This window comes from Acomys russatus, chromosome X (genome assembly GCF_903995435.1).
Source record: "Acomys russatus chromosome X, mAcoRus1.1, whole genome shotgun sequence".
NCBI classification, from domain to species: Eukaryota; Metazoa; Chordata; class Mammalia; order Rodentia; family Muridae; genus Acomys; species Acomys russatus.
In genome coordinates, this window is record NC_067169.1 from 57575626 (window position 1) to 57591128 (window position 15503).

A 15503-nucleotide genomic window follows, 5' to 3' on the forward strand; every position below is an offset into this window, starting at 1 on the left:
AAAAGAATGATTATTGAAATTTCTCAAGTTATTTGTAAATATTCTTTTATTTATTTTTAATTATACCATATCATTTCTTTAAGTAGAATTTTGTTTATTTCTATGTGGACAGTGTTTTTCCTACAGGTATGTCTGTGTGCCTTTTGCCTGTGGAGGCCACAAGACAGAATTCCCTGGATTGAATTCCCCAGCATTGTAGTTACAGACAGTTGTAAACTGATGTGTGGGTGCTGTGAATCAAACCTGGGTCCTTTCGAAGAGCAGCCAGTGCTCTCACATACTGAGTCATTTTGCCAGCCCCTCCCCTTATTTTAAAAAATAAGTTTGTTCATTACTATATTTGTTTTTCTCCATGAGTCTTTTAAGACTATTTTGAGATTGTAATATATCATATTTCCCTTCCCTTTCCTCCCTCCAAACTCTCCCATTCTCCTTTAATTCCATGACCCATTTTTATACTAATTGTTATTTATGCATATCTGTATATGTATATACAATTGTATTCCTAAATATATCCTGTTCAGTCTGTACAATGCTACTTGTATGTGTTTTAGGGACTAAATATTTAAGGTTTTTTTGTTTGTTTGTTTGTTTTCTTTTTCAGATACAGTTTTTGTATGTTGCCTGTGCTGATCTTAAACTCATACATTCAAGTTATCTTATACCTCCAGCCTCCAGCTGAGAACAAATTATTGAATGTATCAGTTACTGTTGTTTTCTAACTATTGAATACTTTTTTCTTTCTGTGTATTTCAATGTTTGTGATATTATTTCTGAATTTATGAGATTAAATAATTGTTTTACTTTAATTTAAATTAATGTTGATATTTTAAAACCCTAGATTTAACTAGGGACTTTTGTCTAAAGAAAATGCGGGATAGTTAATACTTGCAAATAGAAAAGAAACTATAGTACTGTCCCACTAGGTATAAAGTTTATAATTCTAGATAAGTGTATAAAGATGTCAAGCTTGTGAAGTTGTTAAAAATCGTCAGTGTTGAGAACCAGTATTGGCACAAAGGTTAAAGCACATGCCACAAGAAGCCTGATGACATAAGGACATATAGTCCATTCCTAGCACATGTGTGAAGGTGGAAGGACAAGAAAGTTGTCCTGACTACCACATACTCATTTTGGCACATACATGCAAACTAAATAAATTAACTTATCTTTTAAAAGTCTCAATGCCATATTTAATGTTAGCCATTAGTGATTTGCTACAACTACATATGCTTTTTTATGTTTTTATGAAAAGGGAAAACCATTAACATGTTTCAACTTGTTCTGAGCTGAAGACTCCCAGTAAGTAGTTGAAATTGTATGGCAAAAAAGTTATAAGAACACCAACGGCCCAGGCCTTAAAGTCAACCATTAATAAATGGGACCTCATGAGGCTGAGAAGCTTCTGTAAGGCAGGAGACACTGTCAAGAGAACAAAGCGACAGCCTACAGACTGGGAAAAAATCTTCACCAACCCTACATCTGACAAAGGTCTAATATCCAAAATATATAAAGAACTCAAGAAATTAAACACCACCAAACCGAATAACCCAATTGAGAAATGGGGCTTGGAACTAAACAGAGAATTCTCAACAGAGGAGTATCAAATGGCTGAGAAACACTTAAAGAAATGCTCAACCTCCTTAGTCATCAGGGAAATGCAAATCAAAACAACTCTGAGATTCCATCTTACACCCATCAGAATGGCTAAGATCAAAAACTCAAGCGACACCACATGCTGGCGAGGATGTGGGGAGAGAGGAACACTCCTTCATTGCTGGTGGGAATGCAAACTAGTACAGCCACTTTGGAAATCTATCCGGTGCTATCTCAGAAAAATGGGAATAGGGCTTCCTCAAGACCCAGCTATTCCACTCCTTGGAATATACCCAGAAGATGCTCCAGCACACAACAAGAAAATTTGCTCAACCATGTTCATAGCAGCCTTATTCATAATAGCCAGAACATGGAAACAGCCTAAGTGTCCCTCAGTAGAAGAGTGGATAAAGAAACTGTGGTACATATACACTATGGAATACTACTCAGCTATTAAAAACAAGGAATTCCCGAAATTTGTGGATAAATGGATTGAGCTAGAAATGATCATAATTGAGTGAGTTAACCCAGAAGCAGAAAGAATCAAATGGTATATACTCACTTATATCTGCATACTAGCCCAAGGGGCATGTCCCACAAAAGCCTTCACTACCAGGAAACTGGGACAGAGGGGAAGGCATCCTATTGGGACTCTAATAGGAGAAGACGCATGGGAGAATAGCAAAATAAAAGGATTACAGAGGGTCCTAGAAATCTGCAAGGAGAACAATTGATAGGCTGATTTGGGCCCAGGGGTCCCGCTCAACTAGGCACCAGCCCAAGGACAATACAGGAGGTAAACTTTAAACCCCTTCCCAGATCGAGCCAACGGTCAGAATATTCTCCACAGTTGAGTGGAGAGTGTGATAACGACTTTCTCACGTACTCTGGTGCCTCACATTTGACCATGTTCCCCTGGAGGGGGAGACCTGGTGGCACTCAGAGGAGGACACCAAGTAGCCAAGAAGAGACTTGATACCCTATGATAATATATAGGGGGACGTAATCCCCTCAGGAACAGTTCCATAGGGAGGGGAATAATGGGAAAATAGGGGAGGGGGGAGGAATGGGAGGATACAAGGGATGGGATAAACATTGAGATGTAACAAGAATAAATTAATAAAAAAAATGAAAAAAAAGAAAAAAGAAAAAAAAGTTATAAGATATTTACAAAGCAATTAACGCAAAGAAAAAAAGGGGAAATATGAGATTATGAAACATGTAGAGGTAGAGAGAGAAAGCACAGTTATATTCATACTTTTATATCTGATTCATGTAAATAAAAGCTAAATAAATAAAAATTTCCACATTGAGTATCTGTCAAATGATTAAAATAAAACATGATTGAATATGGTAAACTTTATTATAGGGTTGTAGAATTCATACAACCAGAACTCCTTACAGCATTCAGCACCTGTACAGTTTTGTGGATTTCACAATACAGATATCAGTGAGAAAGAATTCTTACATGAGTAAAAAATTGCTTCCTCATGAATATTGTTCACATATAAGTCAGATTCATTACAGAGCACCTGATAGAAACGCAAAAATGTAACTTCTGAAATCAGGAGAGTTGAAAAAAATGAAGAAGAAAACAAAACAATGCTAAGAGATTTGACATGCTTCACACAAAAATGTCAAACACAATTTCAAATATTTTCAATTTAAAGCACGCTCAATCCATGTGAGTTTGTCAAAAGCTTGCTTTAAATTAAAACAGAAGATGGATTTTATTGTCAGGATGTTAGATGACATATTAATGCTGCTTTCAGAAATCTAAACCCTATAAATTCAAAACAAAAGATAATCATTTAATTTGTTTCAAACAGCAAGCAATGTCAATCAAACTAGAGTTTGACCATAGCTTGCAGTGGTTAGTAGTTTTCTCCCCTCTTTCCTTTTCCAGTATAAGCAAAAGAGTAAATGCATGAGTAAATATCTTGAGTATCCCATGAGCTTTAATATCAAAGTCAGACTGTAAGTTTCTGACTTCTTATTACCAAGGGTACTCTTTATCTGTCACTCTTCACTCCTGACAGATCTTTGTTTCAACAATGAATTCATTGGGGAAGTGTCTTATCTTCCAGCATTTGTCAATGGCTCGCTTGTTGAAACCTGTGAAGGCATAAAATATGGCTTTTGAGTTTTCTCTGTTCCTGGAAAGCTATTTCAACATGCTCATTTCCATGCAGTCTACCCTCACTCTCTTCTATTCACCGGTAATAGTTAATTGCCTACCCAGCAAGAGGTCTCGGCGTCTAAGGCGGAAGGATTTTCGGTTGTTGCAAAGTTGGTAAATAAAAATACCAAGGTTACTAACATCACGGATTTCTTCCACAGCAACCAGGTCTTCACGAACCACATAAGTGTGAGGCAAATACTTCCCACTCTATACGTGAAAAGAAGAAAGATTAAAATGATACATTTTTAAAACACAGTATTTAAAACCCTTCTTATATTCTTTTAAAAATGGATGTTATTGAAAATAGAATTCATTTTAGAACAGTTTTATATACTATATTATTTTTATTATACATATATACATTTATGGGTTTCAAGTTCAGTGTGCTATTTGCACATACACACAGCATGCATTGATCAAATCCAGCCTCCCTTTATCCACCTCCCCCTACACGCATTCCCTTCTCAACATCTATTAATCGGTGTTCTGTGTTCACATGAACATTTTTAGCTTCTACATATGAAGGAGAACATAAAGTCTTGTCTGTCTGACTGGCCTACATTGTCTATTGTAAAATACTTCAGTTACATCTACTTTGGCACAACATACACTTTTCATTCAAAACTATTTCAACAAAATGGGACATCTGGCTCAACTCATTAACTTTTTAGAATAAGGAAGCAAAATCTTTTTGGAAATGCTTATAGAAAAAAATTGATCTCTAAAATACATACTGCCAGTTTGCCAAAAAGCTCCACCAGATTCTTTGGAGTCATAACAATGGAAGTATTTAGGGGCATCAGATAACAGTTTCCCAAAAGCAAGTCCAGGTAAGCAGTCATTCCCTGTTAGAGAGGTAGAAAAAATATGGGTATTTTAATACAGATTTCCTAAGTACCATTAGAACAGACTGATACTCTTTGAAAATTCACCACTGTCTACTTAATAACAACACAAAGCTTTGCTTTGGAAACATGCTCAGTTATGAATAGACTCATTGCCTTTCAACGAAGTATGGAAAAGAGAGGATTCTTGAATAGCTGCAAGAAAGAGAAATCTACCTTCTCAAAGTCATGAATAATTGCTGCAGGATCACTATCTGAGAAGCTCGGAACAGGCACGTCAATGATTGCAATGTTGTCATCCTCACGAATATCAGCCTCCTCAGTCACAGGCAGAAAGTATGGCTCTCCTCCATGAATGGAATTTACAGGATCTTCCGAATCAAAGAAGCACATCTCACCATGGTAAATGGTGCTCTAAGAGACAAAATTGGGGGAGTTAAACCTCTTAATATTCACCACCATGACACTTGAATTTTTCCATAGACTCAAGTCAGTTCATTATAGTTAGCATTTTGAGGCCTAAACAACAGCAGAGATTGAAAGGACATTTGAAAACATTCTTGAGTCTTCATTTCTCTGGTTACCACCACATAACTATTTAGCTTGACAATGAAGCACATGGCAATTAGTAATTCAAAATATTAGGAATTATAATTATTACCTTGGGCATGAAGTACTTGTAAATGCAGGCTCCACCAACAATCAGTCCTGCTAAAATGAATGAGAGGCCTAGGAGAGTAAGCATACATCTCCCAGAAGAGCCATCTTTCTCCTGTGCGGCAACTCTGAGCTCCTATTGATTAAAAAGCAAAATAGAAAAACAAAACAAGATCATACTTTAGACAGTTGCTTTTGTGTGCAATTCACCATCCCCCCAAACCAAGATATTTTAAAAATAAACTATGAAATTCTGTTCAAAAATTATTTCAAGACAATTTCTGATGTTACTACATAGAATATCTCCACCTTCCCTTGCCTTCCTCCTAGCATTTTCAAACTTAAAAATAGATAGGCAATCTAGCATTTTCAAACTTAAAAATAGATATGCAATTGTAGAATTATATTGAAGTAATCATTAATTCATCCAACAACATGTTATCTTTTTATTTAAAAGACTTAATATAGATGTACTCTTTTAACAAATGCTTAATGGAGGCAGCAATATTTTTAACTAATGACATGGTGCAGCTTGACTCTAGAAAATATGTTCTTTACATAATTGAAACTAGTCATATTTTTATTTTTAATATATTTTATTAATGTATTCATATTGTATCTCAAATGTTATCCCATCCCTTGTATCCTCCCATTCTTTCCTCCCTCCCATTTTTCCCTTATTCCCCTCCCTTATGACTGTGACTGAGGGGACCTCCTCCCCCTGTATATGCTCATAGGGTATCAAGTCTCTTCTTGGTTTTTATAAGCACTAGTTTTATAGAAGATAGAAATAGAATCTTTGCTATATTAGAAATCAATTTATTAACTTCAAGGGGTGTTAGTAACCTTCAATTCATTAGCTAGTTTTCAAAAAGATTTATTGTCAAGTTGGAAATGAAATGGAAATTTCATTTTAGAAATTGATTAAATAATAATCTTAATTTTATTAGTAAGTATAATGCTTCCTGGTATTATTCATTATTCGATGTATTGCACTAATGTTATTTTCCAAGTCTTAAGCACTAGATTTAAATGTGGAGAATTTGCTACATACAAAAGCTCCTTGTGAAGCAGTGATCTTAATAGTCTAAATCTGCTAACGAGTTCTTTAAAAAAAAAAAAAAAAAAAAAAAGATCCAAACTAAAAGGTAACTGATTAACTGTGGCTTCCATGGGGCCTACTATTTTCAATTTGCGTGTCATACTATACCCCTCAGCCGCATTATAACTCAATGATACAACAAGTAAAGGCAGAAAATTTCTGCCCTGATAATAAAAGCTGGTATTTTAAAAATATTTTAGTTTGTCTAACATTAGAATTTTTCATGAAATTGCTCTAATGTTTTGGATATTTAACTGACTTTACATCAACTTGGCAAAAAATGTTTATTAATGTGGGAAAAGGAAGGATAGAAAATAATTTGATAATTTTGTTCTCAAAATAAAGATCTTTTAACTTAAAGGTCAAAGTTTGAGATTCATATTTTCTTAATAAAATTTATTTAAGCTTATTTCATCAATTATATCCATGCATACTGAAATGCTTTAATTATTTTCATTAAAAATATAATTAATGGTTAGCACTTCAGAAACTGAACTTTACATTTTAATTGGAAGTTATTGCAATATATTTGCGGGATCTTAGAAGACATATTTGGTATAATTAAGTTTAGGTGCACAAAGATGAAGTGACTTGCTAAAAGGCACATAAAAGCTTAATTCGAAATTCTCTAAAGAGTGATTTCTTTTCTTATTACTGGGACATAAGAACAACTTGTACTGTAATTTCATTTCTCTTTTCCAATAATTCAGGAAGTTTCTTATTAAATATCGCTAAAGTATGAGGGTCTTGTTTCACCAGACACCCTTATTTAGTAGGAATAAAGATTTCTTTTCTTTCCATTTAGTTTTGCTGAAATTCTATGCAGTCGAATGACTCAATTATCATAGCTAATTTCCTTTTGAAGTATATTTTAAAAGTTACTATATATCACTTGCCAATATGTGTCTAACGTGTTCAGTCTCTGTTGATCAAGCCTGATCTATATATCACAAAGGTATGTGTCATGTATTACTGACAAAGTGGCCAGGTTCGGAGTTTATTGCTGCTTTTCTAAAACCTAACAAAAAATATAATCAAAGTGGAAAGGTTTGTTTTTACTTAGTCCTCATCACACCACAGGAAAGGCAGAAGTATTACATATTAACTGAATCTTTCTACAAGTCATGAAGTTTTTGTTGGGGGGGGGGAGGATTACTGTGTGGCTATTTTTAACTATGGCATCTAGTTAGACATCCCCTCAAATTTGGCCATGTTCATTTACGAAGTTAGTAGGAAGATAACTAAATATTTGACCTTCTGTTATTTAATTAAAATCTCAGCAATGCCAGGGGGTGTTGCTTTTGAGTTCCAAAATGTGTGATACACAAAAGATAGTTTGATTGCAGAATTAAATATTGAAAGTTTCCATGATGAAAGTTCAGCAGCAGCACATTAGCATTTCAAATGTTATGCATAATTAAGTTTTACTACATGAATTCAGATGTCACTCAAAGCATTTTTCAAATATCCACTGTGGACCTAAAAGTGAAAACTTTTTAAAGACAGCAGGACAAGTCAGGGCACACCAAGTTCCAATACTGCAGATTCCACAGATGCAGAAGGAAATATGACTGCCTTTTAAAACTGAGATTTTGCTGAGGAAAATGACAGTTTATTAACACTCCAAACATGGTTGGTGTTTAAAGGAAATACATATTGTACTAGATAAATAACCAAGGACTTCTCCAGTGACTCGAAAATAAGTTGTTCAAATTACAACATGCGTATGCTTTAGATGTCTATACGAAGGGTATTGTTCAAAAAGAAATAACAACTGAAAGAAGAGTATCTCAAAAATTAATTTTTACAAGTGTTCTGTCAAAAATTAAAACCAATATATGTTTTGACAGCTCCACTACCTAACCGTCAACACTGTCTAACTAAACACACACACACACACACACACACACACACACACACACACACACACACACACGCGCGCGCGCGCACTTGCCCCCTCCCCCCCACTTTAGAGTTAACGCTGCTCCTTGCTTCCATTCAACCTCCACAAACAGCAATCCTACAAAGACAGATTCATGTAACTTCACTTGAGTCAAAAGTAAAGAAAGAACAGTTAAGTCTCTTGCCCTTGCTCACCCCATGTGGCTACTCTGCCCCTGTAGCTATAATTGTGTCTGTGGATAAGCCCATAACCCACTTCCAGAACAAACGACAAGAAGGAATTTCTTCAAACTCCTTCCAACAACTTCCTGGGATAGGTGGTGTTAAGGGATGGAATCGCATGGATGCAGAGGGGAATGAGTTGAAACAGAGTGAAAGGTGGCCTACGCAAGTTACAGTGTAGATTGGCTTGCCTGGAACTCTAAGCAACAGTTGTTCTCTGCACCTGCATATACCCCCTCGCCTTTCTCTCTTCATTCCCAAACCCCAGCAGGCAGATGTGGGCCCCAGTGGGAATACCTTGCCAGTCAGGATTTGAGCTCGGACTGTGCGGCTCACTAGTGCCTCCACATCTTGTCTCGCCTCCTCCTTTTGCACCGCCGTGGGGGTATTGAAGGCGATCTTCACCATGGTGAATCTTCGGGCTGCGCGGTAAGGCGCGGCTCGAATCAGTATTCTGGGCTGCAGGTTGAAAGAAGAAAGGGGTTGCGCTTGCCGGAGCAGCACTTACTTTCTCCTAGTCTTCCACAAACTACAGCACAAAGTTCAGGTCTGGGGATACTTATGACGCAGTCCTAGGCTGAGTGGGAGGGCGTGGGCGGGGCCGGGGAAGTGCTGAGGGAGGAGCTGGAGGGGGCCCTCGCGCTGAAGTGGAAGCGAGTGGGGGTGGGGAACTGCTAGTTGGGAAAAGAAGGGAATCGGAGCTGAGGCCCGGCTTTTGGTAGACTTGCCTCACCTGCACCCTAAGCGTGCTAGTCCTACTGCCGTCTGCACCCTCAGATAAGAGCAAGGCAGGAAGGAAAGCTGCCTGTCGTGTCTTTCTGCTTCTGTCTAGATCACAATAGCCCCTGACTTTGACTGTTTTCCTAAACTTGGGCCTGGCCCCCCGCGGGGCCCAGGACTGTAACTTGGCTCCAACCCAAGGTTTCTCAGTTTTGCAACCCACCCAGGCCAGAAAGCACAGTTCCCTGACTGTTTTGCACCTTTATAATATCTTCTGTGTAAAGAACACCTAGAAGTTCACAGTTGGTCCAGCGTTGTTGTTCTTCCATGTTTTTTGTTGTCTTTTATAATTTTAATTTTCCAGCATCTCCCTAACTCTGCATTCTGCAGACAGCACATGATGAGATACAGAGAAGGGAGGGTGGAAAGCTCATTCCTAATGAATCAGTGAAAGAAGCCAGATCTTTTCATTCTCCCTGATCAGGATAGCCAGAGTAAGAACTCAGCCCAGAGCCTGTTTCTCTTCAGCCACCAGCTGTGTAACCAGCAGGGAAAAAGCAAGGGTGTGTATACCTACGTGCTTAGGGAGGAAGGGCATACACAATTTAACCAGATGTTGGTGCAGCTTTTGTAGGAAAAAAAAAAAAGACCTCGGAGGGACTGGATTACAGAGCATTGTGAACATGGATACCCATCTCGTCGAGCTAAGCTGTTCCTTCAGTAGGCTCTCCTAAACTGGAGACATAGAGAACCTAACTAGTGAAATTCAAGCTGCGGTGGTTGGTGTTTTAGAGTTGGTGGTAGAGAGTTTATAAATAGTCTTGCTACATAAAACAGAATAGAGGTCTGTTGTATGAAGGGAGCGATACCAAACAAAGCCCCAACCAAAACAAAACACAGTTACACAGTTTTACTAGAGAATTCCCCACCTACTCATCAACTTCGCTGAGCAGACATGAATATGCTGAGTTGCTTCCCTTCTGTCCAAGAAATTCTAACTTGGAGTTTTTCCCATGGAGAATGTTTGGCCTCTAAATCTCTCTCCCGTCTTGACTGTGGGGCTTTGCAAAGACAGAGTTCATATTCTCTGATAGGTCACAGATGGAAAGGTGAATGGAGGGGAACAGTGAGGAGCCTGTGCCTTGTAAAGGGTTAGGACCTTATAAGCAGGATGTTAGAGTTTACTTAGAAATGCTGGCCTCTTCTGCTCTTTCACATTTTACCTAAGTCTGGCTATTATAAGTCAACATTTGTCAGGGAACTTTTAGGTTAGGCATAGAAAAGTCTCGATTTTTCCCAGTATGTTTCTCTTTCCAGTTGTCCTCTGTTGGGAATCCCCTTTATGGCCACTGAGTTAAGATCTGTACTACCCTTGACCCACATCATCTGCATAGCTGGACACATACTTATTTCTACACATTTATCTAGTAAACACACACTGCTGGATCAGATAACAACCCATTATTTTGCTATGTTCTTTCTGAAATGTGGCAAGTCAGGAGGAGCAGGAATTTTTTTCCATTTGCTCAAAGAGACTCAAACTCTGATAGCTACCAAAGGAAACATTTGGTCACTTGCTTGGTATGTAGCATTAGGCAAGCTACCTGGTCTCCTCAGGCATGGATTTTCTCCTCTGCATTATGCTGTTGAGAGGGTCATGCATGAGAATGCAGGGAGATATCTATTTTTTTTTATTATTCAGAAAAGAAATAGAAATTAGCATGGTTGATTACCTTAGGAGTTCATTTGAGTCTGTAGCACACTGACATTTCAAGCTTTTAGAACTTGTTTATTTTTGAACAAGTTTATATCTGAACTTGTTTATTTTTGCTTAAAAATCTTTCAGCTTCTCTAACTCTTAAGCAGCCTCAGTGTCCAGTTGTAGGTCTTCCTGGACCTAAACATAGTGACATATACTGACATATAACTTCTTTTGAATGATTTAGATACCGTCTCTTGTTTGTTAGAACCCAGCTCCCTTTTCAGAACACCATCCACACCTCCCAAAGAACCTTTGCTGATGTTGGCAACATATAATGCAAACATATTGTCAATTTGTTAGCTACGGTTATTAGTTTCTCCCTCCTCCATTGTTTATATATCTCTTCCTCCTCCCTCCCTCCCCACTATGTGTATGCATATGCACGTGTGTGGGTGTAGAGGAAAGGGAATTGTTGATATGGGGTAGGGAATTGTTATGTGTGTTTTGAAATTATATTTTAAAAATAATATCGCATGTTCCTGCAGTTTTTAAACTTTCACTATATGTCCTACAAGTTGGCTTATTGAGTTGAAACATCAGTAAACACGTTTCTATCTACTAAAAGTGGTTCTCATTGACTAAGCTCTATTTTGTGTTGTCTCCTTCACAGAAGCAACTTCTTGTTTCTTAGCATCCACTTCTCAACTTTCTTGTCTTTGGAAACTGTAGGGGATCTGGATGCCATGCTGCTTCCAGCTCACATTGTTAATCATGTCTGAATGCACACTATTCAAGTTTATAAATGAGTTCCCTGTTCACACATGCCAAATGATGACTAAATTAACACAACTTGGGCTGAATGGAACATGGCATGCAATTGGATGTCAAGTAACAATGTCAACTCTCTTTGAATCATCTTCTGAAATTACTACACATCCAAATACTATGCTGAAACTATTAGAGTCACCTGTAATATAATTCCACTCATATCATTTATTATTTTTATATAATGTTAACTAGAGATGTAGTACATGACCTGCACTGTGATTATCATAGGAATATGGGAATGAGAAAAATAAATATGACTTTTGCTTGGTAAAGTATATTCTTATTGCACAGATTATTATAACATTATGTGTCGTGGGTCCTTAAGTATTTGTGGCATGGAAAGACATAGCAACTCTATTAACTATTTAGGAAGACATAGAAAGTCTGCAAATCAGTGAAGTAATTCCATCTGTAGCCAATGCTATTGTGATTGCACTAATTCTTAGCTTAACTACAGTGGTTTTGTATCTAGAATCCCAGGGCTACCAACTTAGCAGGTTATGAATTGAGAAACCACATAGGAGGCATTCATATATATTCCAGGTGAGAGACAGTGGATCATGTTGAAGATTGTCGTACAAAAATAAGGAATGACTTTTAAAGAAATTCAGGAGACATTTAAAACACCCAGTACTAGCCGGGCGTGGTGGCCCATGCCTTTAATCCCAGCACTCGGGAGGCAGAGGCAGATGGATCGCTATGAGTTTGAGGCTAGCCTGGTCTACAAAGTGAGTCTAGGACAGCCAAGGCTACACAGAGAAACCTTGTCTTGAAAAAACAAAAACAAAACAAAACAAAAAATCCAACTCACTGACAAGACATACATACTAAAGACAAAAAAAATAAGAAAAGTAATTTTACTTGTGTTTTTGAATGATGTGAAACCCCCAGACTAATGGGACCCTTGGTACCATCACTATCTGAGGACCACATTTGGAAGTTTGTGAGCCTAATGAGGGGATACATCAACTCCCATTTCATCGATAAGAAAATTGAAAAATTTGAGAGATAGGTAAATTGCCCAAAATCAAATTCTAACTCAAGTGGTCTGATTCCATATTTTATACTAGCAATCAATGTACCCTGTGCTCTCTAAAGGATTGAGAAGTTCAGGTAGAGAAAATCAAGAAGAGAGCTCATTAAAAGCAGGGAAAATAACACATTTACTAAATCAGGAAAGAGCAAATGGCCGGCTCATATTGTAAAAATAGATTCCTGCTTAGGAATTTAATCAGTGCTAACTACATTTGGAACCCTTTGAAAATTTTCCTGGCCTCCACATGACTAACTATAGGCTACTCATCTTCAAGCACATTGCTTCTACATTCTGCAGTTGCTTATGTCAGCAGAAAAACAGCAAAAGAAATAGCTCACCAACCATTTATTTCTGGTTACAACTCTGGGAGCTTAGCTTAGCTTTTAAGGAGCCATGCTGTTTTTTGTTTTGTTTTGTTTTGTTTTGTGTATGTTGTTTTGTTTTGTTTTGTTTTATATTTATGCTTTCCTTGCACATGTAGCTAAATCATAGGAGCAGAACTAAGACTAGGACCCTCACTCAAGGTAACATAGGCAACTTGTTTTCAGAAATAGATTCTTGTTCCTGAGCTCCATTTATGGTATTCTCTGTAAGCTATGGAGCACTGGAAGATATGCTAGGCTGGAGGTACATGCTTGCAATCCCAGAACTCAAGGGTAGAGTCAACAGTATCCGAAGTTCAAAGTCAGCTTTGCCTACGTAGCAAGTCTAGGCCAGCCTAGAATACTTAAACATTGCTTTAAAAGGAGTGGGGGTAAGGGATACAACAATTCCATAAATAAGAGTTTCAATAATCATTTCACAATGAAAAGGGCATATCCTGGAAGTTAATCCCTACTTAATTCAGGAAAATCTCTTTTTCTCAATTTTTTCTCAATTTGTGCTAGTGAAAAATGTTTGCTCTTTCAGTACTCCATTTTGCTAAATTGTGTAAGGACTATGAACTCATTGCAAACAATCTTGGGGAATTTTAAAAATATAGTCTTGAATCCATATCTGTGTGTGCTTTATCTGATCAAACTTACAGAAATTCTAGTCTTGAGCAATGCAGTTGAGAAGCTTAAGTCTGAGCCCAGGAATGCTTTTTGAATGTCCAGTTGTTTCTGTTGCTTCATAATCACCAAGAGGCACTTGTGACTCAGATCTTTGATCCCATCAAACTACACATAAGCAGTTGCATATTATTACTGAATCAAATGTTACTTTGGCCTTCATGTTTAGTTTTGTTGCTAACTCAACATATAATGTTCTTATTTTATAGTTTTGTCTTAAAGAACTCAAAGTTCCAAATTGTTTTAAGTTGAGTGATTCACTTTGATTCTTCAAGTGCAGTTTTCACCATCACCTTTATAAAACTACATTTTAACTTAAATTTGTTCAAAATGTCCATGTCTTCAAATATTCCAAAATACAGTCCTATTTTGAGAAGGCAGCCAAAGAGCATATTTAACAAAGGACTACTGTTTTTTTTCAAATGCACAGCACACGCTTCATTCTTGTCAGTGTGAACATATCAAGTCAGACCATGATTACAATATGCTGTCTGAGATTTCTGTAATTCAAACTCAAGGTTCACAAATAGCCCTATTTATACATCAGTATGGGTGCCATGTTTATGTGCAAGTGAAAAATGGGAGTTCTTACATAAAAGAACACTGTAGTCTGTGACATATTCTCAGCTTTTTTTCAACAAGATATCAATGATACTTCTTGACTTTCAAGTCAGTGAAATTATCTTTTTAGACCATTCACTTCACATAATTTACATTAGACTAGAGCAGTATTGACAGAGCTCTCAGTATCAACTAAATTTTAGTGCTCACTACATGAAGGTGTATCTGTGGAGTTTATAATTTGGGCTTACCTAGTGGGAGTGAGAGAAAGCTTTGAAAGAAACAAATTGAGGTCACTTTGCTTCCACAGGGATTACAATAATTATGGAATTCACCTTTGTCAAGAAAAAATGGCTTAATTTTGAATGATGATGTGATTTTAAGTATTGTTTTGTGCTATATTTAATTTATATGTATCTCCTTTACCTCTATCAGCTTATATGAAACTTGCCAGCTTTTAGATCATTGCCTGTTACATAAAAGGGACAATAAAATTTATTGTTTGAATTTAAATCATTATTGATGATTGTTTCTCTGTAAAGAAACAGGGAACATAAATGTAATTTTGAGAGGAATTGTATTGCTTATATTTTCTTATTCCTTACTCAACTGAGCTTCTTTAGATATGCATAGCTCTGTGCTATATAAAAAACAGAATTATAAAATGGATAATATCTATACCAAAATCATTTAATTACAATAGTCAAAATGCATTCCATTTTTATAGAAAGTTATTAGACTGGGAATACTCAAATTTCATCCTGTAAAGTCTGTATATCCATTTAGACAAACTTCATCAGCTTTGTTTGCTACATGACATACTTAAGTTTCCTAAAGTTCAGACTTGCCCACAGTTATACATGAAGGATGTGGTAAAGCCAGGGTTGTAACAGAGATCTCTGAATTCCAAGTTCAGTATTCCCTCTGCAACACCATGCTCTCTCAGAGTATAACAGGTGTCCCTTGCCTTTCACCACCCGTATCATATACCATTAGTAGCAGTCTGAAAATATGACCTCTACTTCTTGCCATATGAGGCCTCCATCTCACCAAGGGATTTTATGTAAACCAATATGAAGATCATAAAACTTTCTAAAC

General features: G+C 37.0%; 1 protein-coding gene across 1 annotated transcript; it reads right to left on the reverse strand.

Annotated features, from left to right (window-relative positions):
* Window positions 1-2940: 2940 nt before the first annotated feature.
* On the reverse strand, window positions 2941-9058 carry Itm2a (integral membrane protein 2A). Its single transcript, XM_051141520.1, has 6 exons — window positions 8804-9058; window positions 5285-5416; window positions 4840-5037; window positions 4513-4623; window positions 3835-3985; window positions 2941-3711 (listed from the first exon to the last, which is right to left on the reverse strand). The coding sequence occupies exons 1-6, from the start codon at window positions 8912-8914 to the stop codon at window positions 3623-3625; spliced, it is 792 nt and encodes a 263-aa protein (XP_050997477.1). The 5' UTR covers window positions 8915-9058; the 3' UTR covers window positions 2941-3622.
* Window positions 9059-15503: the final 6445 nt, after the last annotated feature.